Consider the following 25,416-nt stretch of genomic DNA (forward strand, 5'->3'; position numbering starts at 1 on the left):
ATAATACGAGTTGCGGCATGAGGTAATACTTATATAAATAAGTCGTTATCTTACATTTTACCCTATGATAGACAAACACACATGGATTATTTAAAATATATGTAATATTTAAGTAATAAGACGAATGGTAATGATTATATTTAAAAAAAAATTTTTTTTTTTAAACAAGATTCTCGCGTATTTACATAAGAACTATATAAATTTTATGAAAAATTGAAGAAAAGTATTAACCACTAATCAAAATTGTTATCCCGTAAATCTGGACTACGGTCGCTAGTATCGATCGTGAGAACTGGTGAGAACACGTCACACACAATGGACGCTACGGTTTGTATAATGGTGAGCACGTAACTGTTTATCGTGTATTGCATCACAAGAAAGCAAGTTATGGTGTGCATCCTGTGTCAAATAAATGAAAACCGTTAAATGCGCTTGAATCGATGAGCATTCTTTGGTGAGGTGCGAATTGTGTTAGTGAAGAAAATACCAGTGTCACGTAAGTGTGTACGAGCCACTGAAGGTCTTGTAAAACATCAAGGACTTATCTTCGCAAAACATGAACTTTTCTAAGATTGATGAGGATATATAATCATTTTACATATCCGTAGTGGTGCCAAGACATAGCTAAAACCTGTTTTAACGATGAACTTTTGTAGGCATAGCGTTCGCGCTTTAAAAGACTATATATTGAAACTTTTCCAAAAAACGGGTATATTATGTGTCATGAAATATAGAAGAATGTTAAGGACTGATTATATTATTCGGTAAAATTAGGGCTTAACGTTTAAATTGAAAAGATAAATTTAATTACATAAATTTTTACAACCGGTATTTTTATGTTATATACGGACGATTCATAATAACAATCGTGAGACGTCAGTTAAAACGGTATTTTATTATTATAAATTTTAACGAAAACTAAACCATAGCGCGAAACAATTTTGATTGTGCATAGCTGGAACATGAACATTTTGTGATAATGTTAGATGTAAATTGGAAACTGCTATGGATTATACACACGTTCTAATTAAAGTATACGAAGACAATTTTAGTATCAAGAGTTATAAACCAATGCAAGTTTTTGGCCAATGGATTTCTTGAATATAATAAAACATTATAAAAACTACATCTTTTACCACAGTGACTTTAAATTGGATATTATGTGCGATCTTCTGAATCTTCTTATACTAAAAACATTACTGAGTTGTTTGCTACCGTGTAATTATCGTAAGATGTACGAAATCCTTTCAAATATGATATTCTTGTGGGACAAGTACAATTTTATTTTATCTATCCAACTAGTAAGCCTTTTTTTATATTTGATTTTCAGAAAATATTTAAAGGTGCCAGCACAGCATCGGTCTTACACGGTAACGTCCTGTATTCCTAAAAAGATAGAGCCTGGATGAAGGAATCAATAAAGAACTGATCTTCAAGCCTATATCATATTAGTATCAAGGACAATTTCAAACTAGAAGAAGAAGAAGAAGAAGAAGAAGAAGAAGAAGAAGAAGAAGAAGAAGAAGAAGAATGGACAACAACGCAGATGCAGATAATTTAAATCTAAGTTGTGGAGAAAATGATATAGTGGATGAATTAAAAATTGGAGCTGATGAAACATATGATACACGCAGTGAAGTATCATCCAGCAGCTCGAATTCAGATTCTAGTCAACCTAGTATAAGTTCCATTTCTACTAAATCATCGCGTGGGGATAACAAGAGGAATCGCAAGAATAAAGGAAAACGTGCTAGGTCAAGAGAATCTAAATCTTCCAGTCCCGAAACTAAGCGTGCAAGATCTAAGGAGAGCAAAGGACTTGCTAAGAGTTATGACTATGCAACGAAATTGAATTACTTATTTAGAGATGCAAGGTTAGATATTTTTTTAAATATAAATTTTCAATGTATTATCGATTATGTTAATATTTAATATTAATAAAAAAATAAAAAATTCTTATGTATATATATATATATATATATATATATATATAATTTATATATCTATCAAGAACATATCATAAATTTTTTTTTGACAGATTTTTCATCATCAAGTCTAACAATGCTGAGAACGTAACCCTTTCCAAGGCCAAAGGAGTATGGAGCACACTTCCTCAGAATGAAGCTAATTTAAACCAAGCGTATAGAGAATCACGGAACGTATTGCTTATTTTTTCTGTAAAAGAATCAGGAAAATTTGCTGGTTTTGCAAGGCTCAGCACTGAATCTAGAAGAGATGGAGCACCTATTTCATGGGTATATATGATTTATAATAACATTGAAAAAAGAAAAAAAAAAAAAAAAAAAAAAAAAAAAAAAAGAAAAAAAAAATGAATACTTTATATCTATTACAAATAAATGTTTTTATCTTTAGGTTTTACCTCCTGGCTTATCTGCAAAAGCATTAGGTGGTGTATTCAAAGTAGATTGGATATGTAGAAAAGAATTACCATTTACAGCAACATTGCATTTATATAATCCTTGGAATGATGGCAAGCAAGTTAAAATCGGTAGAGATGGTCAAGAGATTGAGCCTCGTGTCGCAGAAGAATTGTGCAGATTATTTCCTGAAGATGAAGGTAAATCTTAAAAATTAATTTTATTTATAATATCTAATTCTTGTTTACATAAAAATTCTATATTTTACAGGGATAGAAATGACTCCAATCTTAAGAAAGTCTAAAGAAGCAGCTAAACATATTATTAAATCAACACGTTCATACAGAGATAGTAGACCTATCAGTAATAATAGTAGATTTTTACGTACTCGAGGCAGAGGACGTCGACTTTTCCTGACATCAAGATCACGATTAGCTTCTTTAGCGAGAGGATCACACTTATCCAGTGGAGAACATAGAGGCTCAAGGGATCATCATCATCATCATCATCATCGATACACTAATTGGTTTAATAGAGGAGATTCACCTTATTCAAAGTATGATGATTTTCATGGTTACATGTTATATAAGTTGTATATTATTTAAATAACAAAAAAGTACAACTAAAATTAATTTTTTAGAGGATATGGTAACACTGGTCTGGGCGTAGCTGCTGCTGCTGAAGCTTATGTTGCAGATTATATGCGTACTATGCAGCATCAATTACCACCATTGCCACCTTATGCTGCACCACATCCATATGATCCTCTACCTCCACCACCACCACCCCCAAGATATTATGATGGCTTGCCACTACCACCCGACTATACTGCAGCTGCTTCAGCACTTGAAAAACGCAGTTATGAGCGAAGTGTAGATGAATTTTTATGGAGAACAGCAAGTCGTCATAACCGACATAGTGATCATCGATCATCTCGTGATCACCATCATAGATACAGAGACCGTAGATAAATCACATTTTAAATATTTTTTTGAGTATACACATATATATTAATTTTTCGATTTATACACAACTATCAACTATCCTTATTATGAATAGATAATAGCATGTATTGATTTTATAAAAAAGATTCGTCTAGACATTGAGACTTATTTAAGTCTGCTATTATATGCACTTATATATTATATAAGTATTTTTTTATTACTTTTATACTACTAACTTTTAGTTCCTTCTTTTTATGACAAAAAAAAAAAGAAAAAAAAAACAAAAAAAAAAAATTATATGTAACTAAGTGTTATACTCCGTAACATTTATCCAACTATTCTACTAATCTATGCTATCACTTCAGAAATAATATTAATAACATGTAAAAATTCATTTTAGTTCTTTGAATAATCTATAAAAATGGTGTCGGAACTATACTCTAAATATAATATACAATAAGTATCACTTTTGTCTAACGTGAATACCCTCATTTTTTTTTTCATGTGTTATTTCCTTAGTCTTTTATCTAATATCAATGCCCATTCTAAGTATATATAATATTATTAGAAATATATATAATTTTCAAACTATTAACATCATTTTATCTAATCACATATTATAGAATTGCATTATATATGTTAATCAGAACATCCTCTTTAACACAATTAATATTTTTATAGAAATAGACATCAGATGTAAGAAAACATTTTTAAAATGAAACTAACAAATACTGAGGATATCCACATTAGATGATATTGTCAATTTGAAATATATTCATTCGATTTTATTGTACATGGAATTCAAATCATATCTATATCTACGCTTTACATTATTTTAGCGAAGTAAGATCTTTATATGTGAAATCTTAACTGTAACTTTGATATACTACATGTTTTTACAGCATACATATATGTAACATTTATAGTCAATTTCATAAGTCGATATGTTGGCTTAATAGAAGACACTGCCATAAATAAAAACATAGATTAACAGTGCAATGGAATAAAGTTTAAATATACAATAGAGACATATGCATTTGATAGAAAAATATGTATGTGCAAAAGATTTCATATTCTTTTAATTCAATATTAATAGTTTTTACTAATCTAAATTAGTATTATATTATATAATACTAATAACTAATCTAAATTAAATTTTAAATAAAAATGACATATGTTAGTAATTATATATTATTATTACTAAAATTTATATTCACATTTTGTTCTGCATTTGCACTTGTAGATTTATGTGTGTTTCTCAGTGCTTTTGCATAGTAAATATAACAAAAAAAAAAAAAAAAGAACAACTTTTGAATTGTTTCAACTTTCCTATCCTTTTTGTATAAAAATAATTTGATGCATAGATCGATCTATAAATACAAATGTTTTATAAATATTTTTAACGTCAAGTATATAATTATTTATATTGGACTTTATTATTTAATGTTATTGTATTATGAAATTTAATAAATAGAAAGGGCTATAATTAATTATAAATGATAAAGTTATGGAAAATCAAAACTAAAAGATAATACTTATCTATTGGATACTCCTACTGTGTTTTTGTTCGAAACGGATGTATATAATCATCGCAGTAAAGAATTGTAAGTGATGAAGATCACATCATCAAAATGTCACTGAAACTACAGTTCGTTAAATGCATCTTTTGTGTAATTTTATATTTATTAACTTGTTTACTTTTTTTACAATTAAAAGCTAAACTGAATTTAATAGAACATATCTATATTGAAAAAAATAATAAAATAAAAGAAATAGACCTTTCGTCTACTATGTTTGCATACAATAAAAAATCTGTTAATTCGAATATAAAACTATTACAATATAATAAAGTAAAACTTGAATCAAGTTATCTGCAGGTAAGTACATTAAATTGTAATGATGTATTTATACAAAATAAATTGTACATATTAAATTTTGTATTCCTTCAAACAGGAAAATGGATCATTACTTAAACAAATTTCAAATACATGTGTAAAATATAATTTGAAAACTCCATTAGTAACAAAACATTTCTTATATAGTTCTAAACATAAATCATTATACTGTTGGATCAGGAAGGTTGCATCTACCACTTTTACAACATTATTCTCTAATATACAAGAATATAGGTTTTTTAAAGCTATTACAATTCATTTATCTTTATATTATTTTTTTATTAAATGAAATATCATAATTTATATGATATTTTTAGAAACATGAACTCATTAACACCTCATAGTTCAAAAGAGTTGGAACATTTGACTAATGATTCAAATATATTTAAATTATTAGTCGTAAGGCATCCATTTGAAAGACTTGTTTCATCATATAGGTAATTTTTTTTTATGTTATTAACAAAATATAATATTTTCTTTTTCCATGTAAGAACACGATGTTTACAGAGATAGAATAGAAGATAATACAAAATATACTGATCAAGCTTGGATTTATACCAAAAAAATATATCATTTGACAAGACCAAATTTATTTCGTTCTAATAAAACAACTAGTAGTTTTTTCCAAAAAATATTTACACGTGATAAGAGGTATATTTATAGAATTAAGATTATAATGAAATTACAAAAGTTATAGTATCATTAATTAATAATTAATTTATATTTTACAGGTTACAAATAGTACCTACATTTAAAGAATTTGTAGAGTGGCTATTACAGGAATCGCCTGAACATGATGATGTACATTGGAATCAATACTACACCCATTGTGCTCTTTGTAATATAAATTATAATTTTATTTTAAAATTAGATCATTATACTTTTGATGAGATTAATTATATTTTTTCCAAATTTGGAATAGATAAAGACAATATGAATTTACCAAATTTGGAACAAAGTAAAGGAGGATGTACTGATTTCAAAATGACTTGTAAATATTTTCAAAATTTGACACATAACACTATTCTAAAATTGCATGAAAGATATAAAATAGATTTTGAAATGTATAATTATGATTTGGATAAATACTTATTATGTAAATCAGGAATTACTAAGATATAAGATATAAGATATAAGAATCAAAATATGGAAAAAATATTTATTTCTTATACATTTTTTTAATTATGAATACAACAATCGCTTTACATTTTACAATGCAAATAAAAAAATGAAGGCAGACAAGAAATGATCTAAAATATTAATTAATTTAATTTCTATATTATAAATATTGACAAAATAACACAATCGTTAATTATAATGTATGAATTAAGATGTATGGATAGAATTACTATTCTTGTAAATGTTAGAAAATTAAATGATTTTTGACAACTATTTATATATAAATTCGACACATCATTTAAGCTTACTTCTATTTACCTTAAATAAAATACAAAAAAGAAAATTAATATATACCTATTACTCTGAATATGTTCATTTATCTTATGACATATCTTATCATTATCAACTTTTTTTATATATTTCTTTTAAGTTGTCTCAGTGCCTTCATCATATACAATTAAACAATCATCATCCGTGGAAGATCTACTTTTTTTTGTGCTTGATGTTTTTCTTTCGGAAGAAAGATCATCAGTCGCATCATCTTCTATAATAGAAACATCCTCTCCATTATTAATATCCAATTTTCGCTTTTTAATGAGGACGTCATTTTCAGTCATATCAGTTTTGCGTTTCTTAGCTGTATCTGTATGTAATGCAGAAGTAACTTCTGTTTCTACAATCATTATAGAATCTTCAGATGAGATATCAATCTGTAAAAAATACTTTCATCAGTTAAATATAATTCAGTAGTAGAATATAATAAAACAATATCAACATTATATATACCTATTTATTAATTTTTTCTCTCTCTTTTTCAATTTCTTTCTTTCTTATAATGTATTTTTAAAAACAAAAAATATGTTAAACTTGCCTTGCCATTTGAAGTCGATGGTTTTTCAGAATCATTATTTTCTTCTTTTGGCATAAGATCTTCTTCGTTTGCTAGTATTAAAAATTCTGGACTTTCATCCTTTACAGAAGGTCGTTCTCGATGCATTATTGTGATAGTTAATGAATAATTTTGATGAAAATCATCGACTTTTAAAATTGTACCATCTTTTATTCCAAATTCTTCTAGAATTTTATTATTGTTTTCTTCAGTCTCCCCTTCTTCACTACTAATGATGACTATACCTTTGCCATCTATTATAACGTCCGGAGCAATCATATTAAGTCTATTTTTCAATACCAATTCATCAAGTTCTCTAATTGTCATTTTGGATGTATCTGCAGCTAATACAGCTTGTGGTGTAGGTGCACAGACATAACATTTAGGATTCGGAGGATTAACATTTTTTTCTGGTACTAATAATTGATTTCTATGGTTCATTTTTAAACGCAAGTATACTGATCTACATTCTTTTAATCTATTTTCAAGAATATAAAATGCATGTAGAACAACTAATCCAGCAATGATGGCATTTGTAGTTGCTATCGCTGGAATTATATTTCCTGCCATAGCTGTAACAAAACAATTAATAATATAAAAATTAGATCATTTTATATGCTACATAATATTATATTGTAATATTTCAAAGCAATTTTCTTGATACTTACACTTGATATCAAATCTTGTCTTTTGTTGTATTCCAAAAATATAAGCTCGAATATTAGCACACGCTGCAACAAAATCCATAGCATGTTGATCATCTTTATCCCATATGAGATGATTATCTGATGTTGTTTCTTGATTAGATTTTAAGCTTTTGCTTAAATTATTTATGGCTTCAGCAAAAACAGTTCCACATTTAGCAATACTCCAACGTTGTTGATCTTTTAGTCCAGGTTCAGACATTTCTTTACTAGATCCAGGTACTAAAGAAATTAAAAATTATATTAAACACTATGAAGCAAATAAATAATTTCATTGATATATTTTACTAACCAGCATCAGGTAAATTTGACCAATCTAAAGGTGTTGGAGGTCTTCTTTTTTTCCATAAATTTTCCATACTGAGTAGGTATTTAATATCATCATGGAAAAATTTTGTAAATAATTTTTTGGAATCATAATCACATGATTGTGCCCAAGATCGCGTTGATACACGATCAACATTTCCTTTACTATTTGATTCTGATTCTAAACTACCTTGTGCAGCTGTATCTACAATAATAAATTAATTTATACAACTGTTAAAAAATCAAAGCTTTCGTTCATTTCGATTATTAAAATATAAAATATTTACCAGTTGCTTCAGGATCTGCAGTATCTGGTGAAACATCTTGATCAGGATCTTCTTCGCCAAATAACTGACTAGTAATCATAATTATATTAATATTAGATATAAATCGTACAAACTCTTTTTTGATTTATTTTTATTAATCAATAATACATACTTAAAAAGGTGCTTTGCCCATACAATACAGTGAATTGGTTCACTCGGTGTATTACGTATTGTACATCCTGGAAATGTTTTTTGTGCCGCTTTAGGAGTACATTCATAACACTGACTTAAACCTTTCTTAATTAGTTCTACCTGTCCTTCATAACCTGCTGTTCCAGATTCAATTAATGGTACGTCAGCTGCTAAACACATACGGTTTACATGATTTCTTGCCGCTCTATTATCAAGAGCATTCATAACTAAAGAGAATTTTTTAAAGAAGGATAATCCAAATTCTGATCTATAAAAATATATGACATTTATTTAATTTATAATTATACAATTATAAATTACAATATGAACAAAAAAATAAAGACTCTTAAAAGTACTTACGATGTAATACTATCATGATAATGAATTATTTTGGCATTAGGATTAAAAGTTAAAGCAGTTTCCTTTGCTACTTCAGCTTTAGATTTTCCCACGTGTTTCTTTTGAAATAAAAATTGTCTATTTAAGTTACTTACATCAATAGTATCCAAATCAATCTGTAAAAAGAATAAATATTGTAAGAAATAGTTTGACATGCGTCGAATAAAATTTTAAAATCGAAAAAGAAAAAAATAAACAATCTTTACGAAAGACCGATTCAAGAAAGTGGGGTTATAGAATATTCATATATTTTATAAATATTGATAGGCTTACAATTTCAATATCACTAAAACCAGTCATTACAAGATTTTTCAAGATTTCGCAACCGATCCCTCCTGCACCAACCACAAGAACTTTACTTTTAAGAATAGCATTTTGCAAATTTTCGCGGAAAACTCCACAGATATTCGCCGCCATTTTTCACGCTAAGTGTTATGTACATATATAGTATATACACAACCAGCATATAATCAAACGCTTGCGTAGCAAAACATTAAATATGGCTTCCAATCAACCAATTAGAAACTAGAAAGACTGGACAAACCACATTTTTATTAAAAATCGTTACTTCAACTATGGAAACGATGATTTTATAATGTTTAAGATAGTTCATTACCTTTTGCTGGAAATGTGTATAACTTGAGAGATAGTATATATTAATAAAATATATACTACAAGAGCAAGCGAGGAATGCTACCACCATCATACGTTTATCATATCAATCTATAAACTTTTGTAGGATATTGTACGTAACCAACTCTAAATTAAGATTGTTTTAAGTTTCTCATGTGTTACGATTTTGTAATGTTTAAGCGAATATACTATTTTTTATACATTATAATCTTGGAAGTAAATCATCTATTGATTATTTATTATTTCTAATATAACGATAAGTTGAAGTGTAGTATTATAATAATATTAATCGTAAATTTATCGAACACCAAGAAAAATAATAAAAATTTTTCGTTTCTTCTGTATAATGATAATGAACACTGAATGGATCAATTTTTACATTTTTCCGTATTAATAATATTAGCAAGTTAGGTGTAACCTTGCCTGATGGTCCTGTAAGTTAGATCGAATTTAATTATTACATTTGTAAATGTTTATAAGTAACTACTATATAATAAAATAATCATCGAATTATAAAATAATATCGAATTATACATGCCATATAATATGATTAGCAATGTAAAATGTTTAAGTACTTTACAGTCTAAATAGATATGAAAAGAAAAAATTTTGAAAACGCGTAAAGACATGCAGCCATTCGCTCGGTAGTACTTGTGTTATATGATTTAGAATTAGTCTTTGCAAGTATTATCGACCCAGGTCTCACTACGTGGAAGTTGCTGCATGAGGAGACCCACGAGCTAACAGTGACTCTACTCTAAAATCCGCGTTCCGCGATACCGATCCCTTATGCCTTTCGCTTCGGATATTTTGAGAATGCTTCAAAGCTAACAGGAAGTATCTAGCCTTAGCTACAGGGACTCCACTTACAGAAAGCTTTACCGTTCAATACCCTCGGCTCAGGCATAACGGATTATTAAGCACATTAAATTCGTGCTTCCGAATTTCGAACAATTAAAACGCATTAATCGCGTTCGCGACACTCACGTGTGTTATAATTACGTAGATTCTACTATTCTATTCAAATTCGCGAAGTAATCTAATCGAAATGTCGAAGAAATAAAACGAAGTCTCCGGTAGAACTTTCAATCTCGCACGCGACACTCACGTCTGTGCCCGCCGACACGCGCGCCGATGTTCTTCCTATCCTTTCCGTATTCAAGTGTAGAAATCGATGATGAATCCAGCCATGCGACGAATCATCCGGCCGCAAATGAACCTATCCCACGATGATCTATTAGTGAGAGTAAATAAGAATAAATAGAAATAACAGCGGATATAAAAGTATGATAGATAAATTTCCTTATCGTTTCTGTAAGAAATTATTGTACAATAAATTCTGTTATATTTCTTCTTTCGATGTATTGTTAGCTATATAAAATGGAAATATGTTAATGTTTAGTTGGAATTAGATTGAGAAAATATTGGAAAAGTAATAGAATATGCAGCCATTCGCTCGATAATACTTGAATTTAAAAATTTACAATTAGTCTTTGCAAGTATAATCGACCCAGGTCTCACTACGTGGAAGTTGCTGCATGTGGAGACCCACGAGCTAACGGTGACTCTACTCTAAAATCCGCGTTCCGCGATACCGATCCGCGATACCTTTCCGCTTCAATGCAATAGCTTCTTGACTAACAGGGTATGCGTAGCTTAACTACAACACACCTCTTACAGATAGCTCCACCATTTGCACCGTCCGCTTCAGACATAACGGATTATTAAGCACATCCGAATTCGTGCTTCCCGAATTTCGAACAAACAAAGCGCACTCCTTAGAAATACTAATCGCGTCGCGACACTCACGTGTGTGTTATAATTACGTAGATTCTACTGTTAAGCCGAAATTCGCGAAATACCCCCATCGAAATGTCGAAAAAATCAAACGAAGTCCACGGTAGGACCTTCAATCGCGCCCGAACACCCACGCGTGTGTTAAAAAAACGGTGATTCTACTCTACAATTCGCGTTTTCGATTCGAACAATCAAACGTAATATAATCGCGCCCGAGAACACCCACGCCTGTGCCCGCCGACACGCGCGCCAGTGTTCTTCCTATCCTTCCCGTATTCGCGCTTAAAAATCGATGATGAATCCTGCCATGTGATGTATCATCCGGCCGCTGTTGAACCTATCCCTCGATGACCTATACTGTAAAAGAAAAAGATAAAGAGGAAATAAAAGAACAAAAAAATATATAAAACAGAATAATGTATATGTACATATATAAAATACAAATAGAAAATAAATATATATAAATAGATGAGACCTAGAAAAAGAAACAAGAGATGCAGCATTATAAATCATAATCAAAAACATAATCAAAAACATAATTAAACACATAATTAAATATATAATTAGAAAGAAACAACATAAATAAATATTAAAAATACATAAATAACATATTAATAACATAATTGAAAACATAATTAAAAATGAAAAATATGAGATAGAAACGAGAGCCGGATATAAAAAAGAGAGCCCCAGAAAGAGAAGAATAGAGAGCCCCAAAAAGATAAGACAAGAGAAACAGTTCTATATGATGCTGAGACAGTAACCCGCACAGAAGCCCTCCCCCACAGGCCCCACCCGTGGGTCCCACCCGAGATATGTAAAGGATAATCAATGAGAGTATATAAGAATAAATAGAAATGACAGTGGACATAAAAGAGAGATAGAAAAATTTTCTTGTCGTTCTGTAAGAAATTATTGTACAATAGATTTCTGCTATATTTCTTCTTTTGAAGAATTATTAACGATATAAAATGGAAATATGTTAATGTTTAGTTGGAATTAGATTGAAAAGATATTGGAAAAGTAATACAATATGCAGCCATTCGCTCGGTAATACTTGCATTTAAAAATTTACAATTAAACTTTGCAAGTATTAACGATCCAGGTCTCACCACGTGGAGGTTGCTGCATGTGGAGACCCACGGGCTAACGGTGATTCTAATTTATTCTAAAATCCGCGTTCCGCGATACCGATCCCTTATGCCTTCCGCCGCATCGGATATCTAGGGCGACTTAGCTAACAGGAGGTATATAGCCTTAGCTACAGGGACCCCACTTACAGAGAGCTTTACCGTTCGACTTCCTCGGCTCAGGCATAACGGATTATTATGCACATCTGAATTCGTGCTTCCGAATTTCGAAAAATCAAAGCGCATTAATCGCCTTCGCGACACTCACGTGTGTTATGATTACGTAGATTCTACTGTTAAATCCAAATTCGCGAAGTAATCTAATAGAACTGTTGAAGAAATAAAACAAAGTCCCCGGTAGGACTTTTAATCGCGCACGCGAACATTTACGTGTGTGTTAGAATAACGGTGACTCTAAGTTGAAATCCGAAGTGACATGAATTAACCGGTATTATGACTCTCGATGATATTTGCTCGAGGGATTTTCCCCCGCTTACAAATAACATGATCATCATAATGTCGATCAGCTACATGTACTGCACTACTAGGTGACACCGTTCGCGCACCCCGAATTTCAACACTAAACGGAAGTCCATGATAGGACTTTTAATCGCGCCCGGACACCCACGCAAGTGTTCGGAAAACGGTGACTCTACTCTAAATAAACTAATCGAATATTCGAACAAACAAAACGAAGTCCCCGGTAGGACTTTTAATCGCGCACGCGAACACTCACGTGAGTGTTAGAATAACGGTGACTCTAAGTTGAAATCCAAAGTGACATAAGTTAACCGGTATTTTGACTATCGATGTTATTTGGTCGAGGGATTTTCCCCCGCTTACAAATAAGAGGACCGTCATTACATCGGCTAGCTACATGTGCAGCACTACAAGGCAAGCCGTTCGCGCACCCCGAATTTCAACACTAAACGGAAGTCCATGGTAGGACTTTTAATCGCGCCCGGACACCCACGCAAGTGCTCGGAAAACGGTGACTCTAAAAAAAAACGCGTTCGCGAGGTAATCTAATCGAATATTCGAGCAAATGAAACGAAGTCCCCGGTAGGACTTTTAAGTCGCGCCCGCGTTCATTCACGTGAGTATTAGATTCTACTCTAAATTCGCGTTTTCGATTCGAACAATCAAACGAAGTTTAATCGCGCCCGAGAACACCCACGCTTGTGCACGCCGACACGCACGCCAGTGTTCTTCCTATCCTTCCCGTATTCGCGCGTAAAAATCGATGATGAATCGGTGATTCAGACCGGAGAAAACGAAGAAGCGGAGAAAATATGAGAAAGAGAAGAAAAGATAGACGAGACCTTCGCGCACCTCACAATATTGCTCGATGATGCCTCGATGATCCCTGAAAAATAAGAACGGAAAGAGACAAAATATGAGATATAAAAGAGATCTAGAGAAATAAAAGCAATCAATAAAAGCAATAGTAGCCAGCATAGAAGCCCATACTCATTGATTTTTAATCGCGAGTGTTAGAAGACCGGTAACTGTATTCCAAAAATCGCATTCGCAAGATAAATCGAATTTACTTACATATAAAACGAAGTCCCCCATAAGACTTTTATCTGCACTGTGAACATCCGTCGACGTTCTTCCTATTCTCCTCGTATTCGCGTGTAAAAATCGATGATGAATCGATCCATGCAATGATGTTTCCGACCGCAGATGAATCCATTCCTCGATGGTCTATACTGGAAAAGAAGAAGCTAAGGAGAAAATAAGATAAAGAAAGAAAATATATAAAATAAAACATAATATATATATATAGATTATAAATAGAATATAATAGAAAATAAATATGTATAAATAAATAAGAAAGCTAGATAAAGAAACGAAAAAAGAAGCAGCTCTGCACGATGCTGAAGAAGCAGCCCGCATCATCCCATGGGTCCTACCTAAGGCATATAAATCATAATTAATAAGAATATATTAATGACATAATTAAAAATATAAATACATAATTAAAAAGAAATAACATAATTAATATCTGAAAAGACATAATAAAAAGAAATAACATAATTAAATTCTGAAAAGACATAATAAAAAGAAATAACATAATTAAATTCTGAAAAGACATAATAAAAAGAAATAACATAATTAAATTCTGAAAAGACATAATAAAAAGAAATAACATATTAATAACATAATTAAAAACATAATTAAAGACAAAAAATATTAGATAGAAAGGAAAGCTACAGAAAGATAAGAAAATACAAGCAGCTCTAGACGATGCTGAAAGAACAGTCCGCTTCATCTCATGGGTCCTACCTAATGCTTAAAAATTAAAATTAATAAGAATATATTAATAACCTAAAAACATAAAAACATAATTAAAAAGAAATAACAAATAAACATTAAAGAAACATAATTAAAAAGAGATAACATAATAAAAATCTGAAAAGACATAATAAAAGAAAATAACATATTAATAACATAAGTAAAAACATAATTAAACATATTAACAATATAATTAAAAACATAATTAAATAAGAAAAATATTAGATAGAAAAGAAAGCTGCAGAAAGATAAGAAAATAGAAGCAGCTCTAGACGATGCTGAGACAGTAACCCGCACAGAGGCCCACACCCATGGCCCCATCACATGGGTCCCACCCGAGACTATAAATCATAATTAATAAGAGTATATTAATGATAAAATTAAAAACATAATTAAAAACGAAAAATATGAGATAGAAAAGAGTGCCGGAAAAAAAAGAAAAGAGTGCCCCAGAAAGAGAAGAAAGCGAAGTTTTACACGATGCTGAGACAGCAACCCGCACAGAGGCCCTCACCCATGGGCCCCTCCCATGGGTCCCATCCGAGATATATAGAGGATAATTAATGAGAGTAAATTAGAATAAACAGAAATGACAGCGGACATAAAAGTATAATAGAAAAATTTCCTTTTCGTTTCTGTTAGAAATAATTGTACAATATATTTCTGTTATATTTCTTCTTTTGAAGAATTATTAACGATATAAAATGGAAATATGTTAATGTTTAGTTGGAATTAGATTGAAAAGATATTGGAAAAGTAATAGAATATGCAGCCATTCGCTCGATAATACTTGAATTTAAAAATTTACAATTAGTCTTTGCAAGTATAATCGACCCAGGTCTCACTACGTGGAAGTTGCTGCATGTGGAGACCCACGAGCTAACGATGACTCTACTCTAAAATCCGCGTTCCGCGATACCGATCCGCGATACCTTTCCGCTTCAATGCAATAGCTTCTTGACTAACAGGGTATGAGTAGCTTAACTACAACACACCTCTTACAGATAGCTCCACCATTTGCACCGTCCGCTTCAGACATAACGGATTATTAAGCACATCCGAATTCGTGCTTCCCGAATTTCGAACAAACAAAGCGCACTCCTTAGAAATACTAATCGCGTCGCGACACTCACGTGTGTGTTATAATTACGTAGATTCTACTGTTAAGCCGAAATTCGCGAAATACCCCCATCGAAATGTCGAAAAAATCAAACGAAGTCCACGGTAGGACCTTCAATCGCGCCCGAACACCCACGCGTGTGTTAGAAAAACGGTGATTCTACTCTACAATTCGCGTTTTCGATTCGAACAATCAAACGTAATATAATCGCGCCCGAGAACACCCACGCCTGTGCCCGCCGACACGCGCGTCAATGTTCTTCCTATCCTTCCCGTATTCGCGTGTAGAAATCGATGATGAATCCTGCCATGCGATGTATCATCCGGCCGCAGATGAAATTATCCCTCGATGATCTAACCTGGAAAAGAAGAAGCTAAAGGGAAATTAAGAGAAAGAAAAGAAACATAAAATAAAACATAATATAGACTATAAATAGAAAATAAATAAAATAAAAAAACATATATAAATAAATAAGAAAGCTAGAAAAAGAAATAAAAAAAGAGCTGCTCTGAACGATGCTGAAACAGCAGTCTGCACCATCCCATAGGTCCTACCTAAAGCTGTAAATCATAATTAATAAGCATATATTAAAAACATAATTAAAAACATAATTAAAAACATAATTAAAAACATAATTAAAAACATTATTAAAAACATAATTAAAAACATAATTAAAAACATTATTAAAAACATAATTAAAAACATAATTAAAAACATAATTGTACACATAATTAAATACATAATTAGAAAGAAACAACATAAATAAATATTAAGAATACATAATTAAAAGGAAATAACATATTGATAACATAATTGAAAACATAATTAAAAATGAAAAATATGAGATAGAAACGAGAGCCGGAGAAAGAAAAGAGAGCCCCAGAAAGAGAAGAATAGAGAGCCCCAAAAAGATAAAACAAGAGGAACAGTTCTATATGATGCTGAAACAGCAGCCCGCACAGAAGCCCTCGCCCACAGGCCCCACCCGTGGGTCCCACCCGACATATATAGAGGATAATTAATGAGAGTAAATTAGAATAAACAGAAATGACAGCGGACATAAAAGTATAATAGAAAAATTTCCTTTTCATTTCTCTGAGAAATTAATGTACAATAGATTTCTGCTATATTTCTTCTTATGATGTATTATTAGATATATAAAATGAAAATATGTTAATGTTTAGTTGGAATTAGTTTGAAAAGATATTGGAAAAGTAATACAATATGCAGCCATTAGCTCGGTAATACTTGCATTTAAAAATTTACAATTAGTCTTTCCAAGTATTATCGACCCAGGTCTCACTACGTGGAAGTTGCTGCATGTGGAGACCCACGGACTGACGGTTACTCTACTCTAAAATCCGCGTACCGCGATACCGATCCGCGATACCTTTCCGCTTCAATGCACTGGCTTCTTAACTAACAGGGTATGCGTAGCTTAGCTACAGCACACCTCTTACAGATAGCTCCACCGTTTGCACCGTCCGCTTCAGACATAACGGATTATTAAGCACATCCGAATTCGTGCTTTCCGAATTTCGAACAAACAAAGCGCACTCCTTAGAAATACTAATCGCGTCGCGACACTCACGTGTGTGTTATAATTACGTAGATTCTACTGTTAAGCCGAAATTCGCGAAGTACCCCCCTCGAAATATCGAAAAAATCAAACGAAGTCCACGGCAGGACCTTTAATCGCGCCCGAACACCCACGGAAGTGTTAGAAAAACGATGATTCTACTCTACAATTCGCGTTTTCGATTCGAACAATCAAACGTAATATAATCGCGCCCGAGAACACCCACGCCTGTGCCCGCCGACACGCGCGCCAGTGTTCTTCCTATCCTTCCCGTATTCGCGCTTAAAAATCGATGATGAATCTTGCCATGTGATGTATCATCCGGCCGCTGTTGAACCTATCCCTCGATGACCTATACTGTAAAAGAAAAAGATAAAGAGGAAATAAAAGAACAAAAAAATATATAAAACAGAATAATATATATGTACATATATAAAATACAAATAGAAAATAAATATATATAAATAGATGAGACCTAGAAAAAGAAACAAGAGATGCAGCATTATAAATCATAATCAAAAACATAATCAAAAACATAATTAAACACATAATTAAATATATAATTAGAAAGAAACAACATAAATAAATATTAAAAATACATAAATAACATATTAATAACATAATTGAAAACATAATTAAAAATGAAAAATATGAGATAGAAACGAGAGCCGGATATAAAAAAGAGAGCCCCAGAAAGAGAAGAATAGAGAGCCCCAAAAAGATAAGACAAGAGAAACAGTTCTATATGATGCTGAGACAGCAACCCGCACAGAAGCCCTCCCCCACAGGCCCCACCCGTGGGTCCCACCCGAGATATGTAAAGGATAATCAATGAGAGTATATAAGAATAAATAGAAATGACAGTGGACATAAAAGAGAGATAGAAAAATTTTCTTTCCGTTTCTCTGAGAAATTATTGTACAATAGATTTCTGTTATATTTCTTCTTTTGAAGTATTATTAGCTATATAAAATGAAAATATGTTAATGTTTAGTTGGCATTAGATTGAAAAGATAATGGAAAAGTTGTACAATATGCAGCCATTTGCTCGATAATACTTGTATTATAAGATTTATAATTAGACTTTGCAAGTATTAACGACCCAGGTCTCACTACGTGGAAGTTGCTGCATGTGGAGACCCACGGGCTAACGGTGATTCTAATTTACTCTAAAATCCGCGTTCCGCGATACCGATCCCTTATGCCTTTCGCTTCGGATATTTTGGGCATGGTTCAAAGCTAACAGGAAGTATCTAGCCTTAGCTACAGGGACTCCACTTACAGAAAGCTTTACCGTTCAACACCCTCGGCTCAGGCATAACGGATTATTAAGCACATCTGAATTCGTGCTTCCGAATTTCGAACAATCAAAGCGCATTTATCGCGTTCGCGACACTCACGTGTGTTATAATTACGTAGATTCTACTGTTCTATCCAAATTCGCGAAGTAATCTAATCGAAATGTCGAAGAAACAAAACGAAGTCCCCGGTAGGACTTTCAATCGCGCACGCGAACACTCACGTGTGTGTTAGAATAACGGTGACTCTAAGTTGAAATCCGAAGTGACATTAGTTAACCGGTATTTAGACTTCCGATGATATTTGCGGAGGGTTTTTACCCCTTCACACAAATATGAGGATTATCATAATACCAGCTAGTTATGTACAGCACTACAAGGCAAGCCGTTCGCGCACCCCGAATTTCAACACTAAAACGAAGTCCATGATAGGACTTTTAATCGCGCCCGGACACCCACGCAAGTGTTCGGAAAACGGTGACTCTACTCTAAATAAACTAATCGAATATTCGAGCAAACAAAACGAAGTCCCCGGTAGGACTTTTAATCGTGCACGCGAACACTCACGTGAGTGTTAGAATAACGGTGACTCTAAGTTGAAATCCAAAGTGACATTAGTTAACCGGTATTTAGACTTCCGATGATATTTGCGGAGGGTTTTTACCCCTTCACACAAATATGAGGATTATCATAATACCAGCTAGTTATGTACAGCACTACAAGGCAAGCCGTTCGCGCACCCCGAATTTCAACACTAAAACGAAGTCCATGATAGGACTTTTAATCGCGCCCGGACACCCACGCAAGTATTCGGAAAACGGTGACTCTACTCTAAAAAAACGCGTTCGCGAGGTAATCTAATCGAATATTCGAGCAAATATAAACGAAGTCCCCGATAGGACTTTTAAGTCGCGCCCGCGTTCATTCACGTGAGTGTTAGAAAAACGGTGACTCTACTCTAAATTCGCGTTTTCGATACGAACAATCAAACGAAGTTTAATCGCGCCCGAGAACACCCACGCTTGTGCACGCCGACACGCGCGTCAGTGTTCTTCCTATCCTTCCCGTATTCGCGCGTAAAAATCGATGATGGATCCTGCCATGCGATGTATCATCCGGCCGCAGGTGGACCCTATCCCTTGATGATCTATCCTGGAAAAGAAAAAGATAAGGAGAAAGCAAGAGAAAGAAAAAAGGAAGAAAATAGAAGATAATATGTACATAGAATATAAATAAAAAATAAATAAAATAGAAAGTAAATATATATAAATAGATAAGAGAGTTGCAGAAAGATGAGAAAATAGAAGCAACTCTGCACGATGTTGAAACAGCAGACCGCATCATCACATGGCTCCCACCTAAAACATTAATCATAATTAATAAAAATATATTAGTACCATAATTAAAACTATAATAAAAAGCATAATTAAAAACATTATTAAACAAGAAAAATATGAGTAATAAAAGAGAGCTGCTGAAAGATAAGAAAATAGAAGTAGCTCTGCACGCTGCTGAAACTACAGTCCGCTTCATCTCATGGGTCCTACCTAATACTTAAAAATTAAAATTAATAAGAACATATTAATAACAAACCTAAAAACATAAAAACATAATTAAAAAAAAATAACAAATAAATATTTAAAAAACATAATTAAAAAGAAATAACATTATTATATTCTGAAAAGACATAATAAAAAGAAATAACATATTAATAACACAATTAAAAATATAATTAAAGAAGAAAAATATGAGATAGAAAAGCAAGCTGCAAAAAGATAAGAAAATAGAAGCAGCTCTTCATGACGCTGAAATAGCAGCCCGCATCTTCTAATGGTTCCTACATAAAACCTATAAATCATAATTAATAAGAATATATTAAAAACATAATTAAAAGGAAATAACAAATAAATATTAAAGAAACATAATTAAAAATAAATAACATAATAAAAATCTGAAAAGAAATAACATATTAATAACATAATTAAAAACATAATTAAAGAAGAAAAATATTAGATAGAAAAGAAAGCTGCAGAAAGATAAAATAGATGCAGCTCTACACGATGCTGAGACAGCAACCCGCACAGAAGCCCACACCCATGTCCCCATCCCATGGGTCCCACCCGAGACTTATAAATCATAATTAATAATATTAAATCAGTATGAAAAATATGAAATAGAAAAGAGAGCCCCAGAAAGAAAAAAAAAAGAGAAGCAGCTCTATAAGATGCTGAAACAGTAACCCGCACAGAGGCCCACACCCATGGGCCCATCCCATGGGTCCCACCCGAGACTTATAAATCATAACTAATAATAGTAAATCAGTATGAAAAATATGAAATAGAAAAGAGAGCCCCAGAAAGAGAAAAAAAGAGAAGCAGCTTTATAAGATGCCGAAACAGTAACTCGCACAGAGGCCCACACCCATGTGCCGATCCCATGGGTCTCACCCGAGACTTATAAATCATAATTAATAAGAGTAAATCAGTATGAAAAATATGAAATAGAAAAGAGAGTCCCAGAAAGAGAAGAAAAAAGAAGCAGCTCTATAAGATGCTGAGACAGCAACCCGCACAGAGGCCTACACCCATGGGCCTCTCCCATGGGTCCCACCCGAGATATATAAAGGATGAGATTAAATTAGATATATAGAAATGACAGTGAAGAAAGTTTTCTGTGCGCTAGTATATCTATTAATCAATAGTTTATGGTAGTAGTTATGTATGATCTTTATAAGATTGATAAGAATATTCTGTTGTTTAAATATTAATTAATTATACTTTATTTATATCGTACATTATTTATGTTAAGATAATCTTCTTTATTAATTATTCCTTCCCGTGTTGGCGACCTCCACGATTTAGAACTAGCTGAAAAGAAATAAGGAAAGAAAAAAGAATATTTATACATTATTAATTATACGAACGATAAAATTTTGAATTTAATTTAATTAAACATAAGAAAAATAAAAGATTAATTTAAAAAAAATGAAATATGTTGAACACTGAAAAAAAGAAATATTATTTTCTCTGAAAAAAATATTATATTACTTGTACATTTCATAGATACATTATTTTATTATAAAACTCGATTTTATTAAAATAAAATTATAAATTTAATTGAACTTTCAAAAAGAAAAAATGTAGAAAATTTATCAATCGATTTTAACGTAAAATTTGATTTTACTAAAATAAATTCATAAATTCAATTGAATTTTAGAAAAGAAAAAATGTGTAAAATTTATATCTCAAGTTTAATATTAAAAATGCATAAAATATGAAGCAATCTTATTCGCATAAGCGTGGCAATGTAAGAATGTTATTTACGGAATGTTACTTCATCTCAGTTTTTTAAATCTACACCCCTACACCCACCACCATAAGGAGCATTTTGAGTGACAACATGGTAAAATTAAAATATGACTAAGAGCCATTCTCGAAAATTTCTAGTGAATTTTCGAAAATAACTCAATAACCTAATAATCGTCCTCTTGAGCCACAGTTTGTGAGGGTCTCCTTGACATATAACATCTTGTTTACTTCGTGCCCTAATCAAATCGAATATCCTTCAGAAACTGTAACGACAAAATTTTATTCGAAATTATAAGATATAAAAGAAAATCTTTATACAATTATTGGTAGCCTAAAAAAAAAATTTTAATCAGTATATTAATTGCTGAAAATCCTGAGCTAAAAATTAATTAATTTAATTATATAAACTTACGGACTGTGACTCTACAAGTCTCTTTGTTCTTTTAGTAATTATTCTACTCGACTTTTTTCTTTCAAAAGCAACGACTCTATTGAGACTTCTCTTTTATCAATTCAAATTAATAAAATATTTAATTAATATTTATTTAAAAATATATAGCAAACCCTTGGATGTTTCCTTTTTACAAGCGAATATTTTTATTATTATAAAAAAATCATGCACAATTATGCTTGTAATCCAGATACTATCCATCGCGAATATCTTCTTGTTCATTTTTTATTAAAATTCCTGGATAATAATTCTTTGATATTACCGTTTGAGAAAAATATTTAAAAGTGAATTAAAATATTACAAATTTGTAATAATTATAAACGCGTTTGAACAAGAAGAACTTATCCTGATCTAATAAATAAATCAAAAAATAAAAAATCATTCACGAGTAATCTCCGAAGAAATTTACTCGTGGTCATTTAATCTTCTGATAATTAATTACAACCAATCACTCGTGCCGATTTGGACCTTTCGTCCTCGACATGATTGAGTGATTGGAGGGATTTAAAAATTCACTCACTACTGAAGAAGTTCTGCGATGGCTCCAAAACACTCGATCGCGGTTTAAGTCGAAATTGAGGATGAATGATTCTTTAAAATTAGATAGATTTTTTAAATTTAAATTTGATATCGAAATTAATTAAGATCCTCTTCAATGATGCACTGACTCTATTACGCGATAAATATTTTTAAACGAACGATCACTGAATTTATTTCGCGAAACTTTACTGTCTTTTACAAATACAGTCTATGTGACTGTTAAAAAATTAAAACGTTTTACTAAACAAACACTGATTCTAACGATTGCATTGCACGCAATCGATGCAAATACACTTGTTGTTTAAGTCGCGAAACCCGAACGAATAAACACTGCTTCTACTACGCGATATTCTTATTTAAGCGATACAAATATTCGATTATATCATTGCTTCGCGTGTGATTGCAATGATATTCTGAAACAAAAAAATAAAAGTAAAATTATTATCACAGTTATAATAAGAAACTATATAAATTATTAAAGAAACAAAGGATATAAAAATAAATTTACCTTAAATATTCGTTGATACTTGCAGAAAAGACATTTTGAGAGAATTTCAATGATTACTCGCCAAAGGACGAAGGAGAATAGATACGGTAAGCATCCAAGTCAATAAAAAGACCTATGAATCAACAAAAAAAAAAAAAATTAGAACCACAAGATAAATATTGAAGTATTGAACAGCTATATTAAAATTATTTAAAGTTTCTCAAGCGTTTACGTGTTTTTAATGTTAAAATGAATCAACTATTGTTTAAATAATATTTTTATATATACCGTGTACCGTAATTATTGTTTAAATAATTATAAAATTATCGAAAGTATTAATGTATAAGTTTTCGCGATTAGAAATGAAGAGTCGATGTGCACTAGTCGAAGTGCAAAAGAAAACTAACTCACGAATCGTCAATGTTAATAGAAAGATCGTTTATGTTTATATTACTCGAAGCCAACTAAACCGAAATTAATATTTGGAAGTCCTGGTATATAATATTAAAATTATTTATGATTATTCACGGGCTCCCGGTCTTTTAATGTTTAAATAAATGTACTGTTGTTTAAATATTATTTTTATGTACACCGTGTACCATAATTATTGTTTAAATAATTATAAAATTATCGAAAGTATTAATGTATAAGTTTTCGCGATTAGAAATGAAGAGTCGATGTGCACTGGTCGAAGTGCAAAAGAAAACTAACTCACGAATCGTCAATGTTAATAGAAAGATCGTTTATGTTTATATTACTCGAGGCCAACTAAACCGAAATTAATATTTGGAAGTCCTGGTATTTAATATTTAAATTATTTATGATTATTCACGGGCTCCCGGTCTTTTAATGTTTAAATAAATGTACTGTTGTTTAAATATTATTTTTATGTACACCGTGTACCATAATTATTGTTTAAATAATTATAAAATTATCGAAAGTATTAATGTATAAGTTTTCGCGATTAGAAATGAAGAGTCGATGTGCACTGGTCGAAGTGCAAAAGAAAACTAACTCACGAATCGTCAATGTTAATAGAAAGATCGTTTATGTTTATATTGCACGAGGTCAACAATCGCGAAATTAAAATTTGGAAACACTGGTATTTAATATTAAAATTATTTATGATTATTCACATGCTCCCGGTCTTTAAATGTTTAAATAAATGTACTGTTGTTTAAATATTATTTTTATGTACACCGTGTACCGTAATTATTGTTTAAATAATTATAAAATTATCAAAAGTATTAATGTATAAGTTTTCGCGATTAGAAATGAAGAGTCGATGTGCACTGGTCGAAGTGCAAAAGAAAACTAACTCACGAATCGTCGATGTTAATAGAAAGATCGTTTATGTTTATATTGCACGAGGTCAACAATCGCGAGATTAAAATTTGGAAACACTGGTATTTAATATTAAAATTATTTATGATTATTCACATGCTCCCGGTCTTTAAATGTTTAAATAAATGTACTGTTGTTTAAATATTATTTTTATGTACACCGTGTACCGTAATTATTGTTTAAATGATTATAAAATTATCAAAAGTATTAATGTATAAGTTTTCGCGATTAGAAATGAAGAGTCGATGTGCACTGGTCGAAGTGCAAAAGAAAACTAATTCACGAATCGTCAATGTTAATAGAAAGATCGTTTATGTTTATATTACTCGAGGCTAACTA

General features: G+C 31.4%; 3 protein-coding genes across 7 annotated transcripts; 2 read left to right on the forward strand and 1 right to left on the reverse strand.

The window, feature by feature from the left end:
- The first annotated feature begins 197 nt into the window (after nucleotides 1–197).
- Nucleotides 198–4,388, forward strand: LOC124950693 (YTH domain-containing protein 1). 3 transcript variants are annotated; one of them, XM_047497792.1, is made up of 6 exons: nucleotides 198–339; nucleotides 1,331–1,874; nucleotides 2,039–2,255; nucleotides 2,374–2,578; nucleotides 2,649–2,934; nucleotides 3,019–4,388. In XM_047497792.1, exons 2-6 carry the CDS (start codon nucleotides 1,531–1,533, stop codon nucleotides 3,347–3,349), a joined length of 1,383 nt encoding a protein of 460 aa, XP_047353748.1. In that variant the 5' UTR covers nucleotides 198–339; nucleotides 1,331–1,530; the 3' UTR covers nucleotides 3,350–4,388. The 3 variants fall into 3 exon arrangements, with proteins under 3 accessions (XP_047353748.1, XP_047353746.1, XP_047353747.1); XM_047497790.1 differs by having other exon boundaries at nucleotides 273–1,234; XM_047497791.1 differs by having other exon boundaries at nucleotides 273–496.
- A 385-nt stretch (nucleotides 4,389–4,773) lies between these two features.
- Nucleotides 4,774–6,609, forward strand: LOC124950694 (carbohydrate sulfotransferase 11-like). 2 transcript variants are annotated; one of them, XM_047497794.1, is made up of 6 exons: nucleotides 4,774–5,199; nucleotides 5,276–5,451; nucleotides 5,535–5,654; nucleotides 5,725–5,868; nucleotides 5,949–6,055; nucleotides 6,140–6,609. In XM_047497794.1, exons 1-6 carry the CDS (start codon nucleotides 4,954–4,956, stop codon nucleotides 6,337–6,339), a joined length of 993 nt encoding a protein of 330 aa, XP_047353750.1. In that variant the 5' UTR covers nucleotides 4,774–4,953; the 3' UTR covers nucleotides 6,340–6,609. The 2 variants fall into 2 exon arrangements, with proteins under 2 accessions (XP_047353750.1, XP_047353749.1); XM_047497793.1 differs by having other exon boundaries at nucleotides 5,949–6,609.
- On the reverse strand, nucleotides 6,363–9,969 carry LOC124950689 (SUMO-activating enzyme subunit 2). Of its 2 annotated transcripts, none has more exons than XM_047497784.1 (9): nucleotides 9,709–9,959; nucleotides 9,366–9,626; nucleotides 9,054–9,208; nucleotides 8,674–8,961; nucleotides 8,523–8,590; nucleotides 8,222–8,440; nucleotides 7,894–8,151; nucleotides 7,208–7,797; nucleotides 6,363–7,046 (listed from the first exon to the last, which is right to left on the reverse strand). In XM_047497784.1, exons 2-9 carry the CDS (start codon nucleotides 9,507–9,509, stop codon nucleotides 6,762–6,764), a joined length of 2,007 nt encoding a protein of 668 aa, XP_047353740.1. In that variant the 5' UTR covers nucleotides 9,510–9,626; nucleotides 9,709–9,959; the 3' UTR covers nucleotides 6,363–6,761. The 2 variants fall into 2 exon arrangements, with proteins under 2 accessions (XP_047353740.1, XP_047353741.1); XM_047497785.1 differs by having other exon boundaries at nucleotides 6,906–7,046; nucleotides 7,123–7,797; nucleotides 9,709–9,969.
- Between the last annotated feature and the right edge of the window lie 15,447 nt (nucleotides 9,970–25,416).

The sequence above is a fragment of the Vespa velutina genome, chromosome 7 (genome assembly GCF_912470025.1).
Source record: "Vespa velutina chromosome 7, iVesVel2.1, whole genome shotgun sequence".
In the NCBI taxonomy this organism is placed as follows: Eukaryota; Metazoa; Arthropoda; class Insecta; order Hymenoptera; family Vespidae; genus Vespa; species Vespa velutina.

Coding starts and splice junctions, on each gene's coding strand:
- LOC124950693 (XM_047497792.1), top strand. CDS start 1,531: ATGGACAACAACGCAGATGCAGATAATTTAAATCTAAGTTGTGGAGAA. Junction 2,256..2,373: donor ATGGAGCACCTATTTCATGG/GTATATATGATT, acceptor TTTTATCTTTAG/GTTTTACCTCCTGGCTTATC. Junction 2,935..3,018: donor GGAGATTCACCTTATTCAAA/GTATGATGATTT, acceptor TTAATTTTTTAG/AGGATATGGTAACACTGGTC.
- LOC124950694 (XM_047497793.1), top strand. CDS start 4,954: ATGTCACTGAAACTACAGTTCGTTAAATGCATCTTTTGTGTAATTTTA. Junction 5,200..5,275: donor TTGAATCAAGTTATCTGCAG/GTAAGTACATTA, acceptor TCCTTCAAACAG/GAAAATGGATCATTACTTAA. Junction 5,452..5,534: donor TCTAATATACAAGAATATAG/GTTTTTTAAAGC, acceptor TGATATTTTTAG/AAACATGAACTCATTAACAC.
- LOC124950689 (XM_047497784.1), bottom strand. CDS start 9,509: ATGGCGGCGAATATCTGTGGAGTTTTCCGCGAAAATTTGCAAAATGCT. Junction 8,962..9,053: donor TATCATGATAGTATTACATC/GTAAGTACTTTT, acceptor ATATTTTTATAG/ATCAGAATTTGGATTATCCT. Junction 8,152..8,221: donor GTCAAATTTACCTGATGCTG/GTTAGTAAAATA, acceptor TAATTTCTTTAG/TACCTGGATCTAGTAAAGAA.